The 3,087-nt window shown below is 42.0% G+C and overlaps 1 protein-coding gene across 1 annotated transcript; it reads left to right on the forward strand.

Annotated features, from left to right (window-relative positions):
• Positions 1 to 50: 50 nt before the first annotated feature.
• Positions 51 to 2,185, forward strand: LOC104274500 (centrin-2; the record flags this gene model as incomplete). Its single annotated transcript, XM_009870149.1, has 4 exons — positions 51 to 209; positions 697 to 825; positions 1,531 to 1,668; positions 2,006 to 2,185. Coding segments are annotated over 4 exons (516 nt in total), but the record flags the coding sequence as incomplete, so codon positions are not given.
• Positions 2,186 to 3,087: the final 902 nt, after the last annotated feature.

Here is a 3,087-nt window from a genome sequence, read left to right on the forward strand (position 1 = left end):
GTCGATGGCGGCGGCCTGATCCCCGTGCGCTCTTGTGTCGCTGTGCCAAGGCCTCCAGCTTTAAGAAGCCGTCGTTGGGAGCTGCGTCCCAGAGGAAGAAATCGAGTCCCAAGCTGGAGCTCACCGAGGAGCAGACGCAGGAGATCCGGGAGGCATTTGACCTGTTTGACACCGACGGCAGCGGGAGCATCGATGTGAAGGAGCTAAAGGTGAGGGGTTTCCTAGCGCTAAAAGCACAGTTCTGCTGAGGGAATAGGAGCATAAACGCCTAAATGGCTGTAAATTGGAGATTTGTTTTTTTCCTCCCAGCATAAAACTTTGTTGTCAACAGGTACACTGATCTCTTTAATTGCAGCTCTTTACAGCTGTTATGAGGTGTCTGTAGGGCTGGGCCGGCCAAAATATGTCGATAGTTCTGTGTTTTCTGTACTGTCTCCATCTCTGTCAGTAAAACATCAAAGAGTTTGTGCATATTAAAAAGGTGGGCTTTTTTCCCCCCCCTTTTATGTGTTGTAGAGGATTGCATGCTGTCAGGGGTTAGGGCTGGGCTGGCCACTAAACACAGATGGAGGCCCAAAGACGGGAAAGGGAATAAGGCAGAGAGACAAACTGGAAAAGAAAACAAAACCAGCTTTAATAAAACAATGATAGTGATAATAAGGTATGATTTCTATTTATTTTTTTTTTGCCCTTAAGGTGGCCATGAGAGCACTAGGGTTTGAGCCTAAAAAAGAAGAAGTCAAGAAGATGATATCGGATATCGATAAGGAAGGAACAGGAAAAATTAGCTTCAGTGACTTCTTGATGGTGATGGCACAGAAAATGGTATGTGCATTTTAAAAGTCACAGTGAAAGCAATTTTGAAAATGGCTGAGGACCTTTACTCTCCTTTTGGTTTCTGGAAGATGAAAGCACTATTTTAATCTTAACAACAAAATAAAAAGTCAGAATTGCAGGACAGGAACTACCCCATCTCATTTTTCAAGGCAAGGTTGAAATAAGTATTCCTCAACAAGTTTCTTTAAGAGTCAGTTTTGTGTGTGTGTAGGAAAAGGGGGAAAACTGAAATCAAGATTTTTATCCCAGATTTAATCCAACTCTGGCCTGCAGAAAGCAGCTGGCAGCATTAGCACATTACATGGATGACTGTGTAGCAGTGCACTGCTATTTCTTTTCTTGAGTTTTAAAATATTTGCAGATGAAATCTCTGGCTTAAAAAAAAAAATCTTAAAACATGTTGAGTAAAACTAAGTATTTAACAGTGGAAGATCCTGGTGCTGAAATCCCAAAGGTGTCTGGTTAGTTGTGAAAGAAAAAAGTTCCCTGAGACCCTGAGGTTCAGAAAGTATCGTTGTGCTTCCCTCTGCCTTCAGCTTTTGTACGTACGCTTCCTATGGCTGGGCATCTTTAAATTCACTCGTAGGAGAGTTTCTCAGCCTGGGTCATGCTTCTCTTTTATAACTTTGAGTGTTACCTGCAACAACGAAACCACTACTTTTTTCCCCTTAAACTCATGCTTACTTCTTTAAGGCTGAAAAAGATTCCAAAGAGGAGATTCTCAAAGCTTTCAAACTCTTTGATGACGACGAAACCGGCAAAATCTCCTTCAAAAACCTCAAACGTGTCGCCAAAGAGCTGGGGGAAAATCTCACAGATGAAGAGCTGCAGGTTTGTACCTGGTGTACGAAGCCATGTCAGAATGGCGGCAGTAGAATTGCAGTTTTAGTTACGGTGATGTAAAAGCAACAACTCAGCTCCAGGAGTTTTGTTTCTTCCAGGACAGTTCCTATAATACAACATTTTCTGTACACATTTCTGAATAAATATATGCAGACCTATTAGTGTCTGCTTTAGTAAATGTTTTGTGGCATCGTAGGTCTGAGATCGAGCCATCGCTGTCCTCTCCAATGCAACTTACTAAAAGGTGGTTCTAATTCTGAATTAATCTAACAGCTCTAGTCCTAGTCTGATCTGTGTTTAACTTCTGAATGCAAATGTCTTCCAGGAAATGATCGAGGAGGCAGACAGAGATGGGGACGGGGAAGTGAACGAGCAGGAATTCTTGCGGATCATGAAGAAGACCAGCCTTTACTGACACAGAATTTTATTTTTTTTTGCATATATTTATATATATATATGTACATGTTTGGTAGGTGCCTCATGTTTTTACAGTCTTTTATTTGTTTCGAGAAGGCAGAAAATATAGGTCCGTCTTTTAACCTTGTGTTTGTGAACCTTTACCAGCCGCTCACCTGTCTACGTGTGGCAACGTGGTTGCTCGTTTGTGTTTGTAAGATGTTTACACCCTTTGTTTCTGAAACACAAATCAGATTTTTCAGTGACAGTATTCAGCCTCTCCTCTGGCTAAAAAACAGGTGTCAAATGATTATGGTTTGGGCGAGAGAGAACTCAAAACCAGGGAGTGCCGATCTCTTATTTCCCAGCAGCTGCAGTTTGTGTTTAATGATTTAATGGTTGGGGTCCAGCTAAAGTCAACTCTCTGTGACGTATTTGCAGGGATCAGCTCTTTATACTCTGTTTTGTTATGATTTTCACCTCCTCCTTTTTTAATATGTTCTTTAAGCTGAAAAGAAAATTAAGTAAATAGGCTGCTGCAACTTCACTTGCTGCTATTCAGTTCACACGTTTAAAGGAGTCTCTTTGCAAAAAAATAAAAATAAAAAGAAGAAAGTTGCCAGTGCTGGTGATGAAAGCTCTGTATGTTTGCAGGAACATTCAGTGGCTGCAAATATAAGATCATGTTTAAAATAAAATGTCTTTATTTTAAGCCGTCAGAGCTGTGGAAGGAAGCACAGAGAAACGCCTCCATTACAGGAAACTCATTTTCTCATTTTAACACGAGACACGTAGAGGAGCATGTAAGTGCTAAGGGGTACCCAGAAAACTCAGATTATTTAATTTATCGGCCAGGTTTAATTTCATAAACGCGGGACGTGACCACCGCTCCTCAGGAAAAACGGGATTTCAGGTGTCCGGGCGGGAACGTTTGTCCCACCTCCGAGCTACTTCTCGCCCAATCAGCTCCCGCGCTTTCCCTGAGGAGCAGGAGTGCTAGCCAATGAGGAT

Source organism: Apaloderma vittatum, unplaced genomic scaffold, assembly GCF_000703405.1.
Source record: "Apaloderma vittatum isolate BGI_N311 unplaced genomic scaffold, ASM70340v1 scaffold26135, whole genome shotgun sequence".
NCBI lineage: Eukaryota > Metazoa > Chordata > Aves > Trogoniformes > Trogonidae > Apaloderma > Apaloderma vittatum.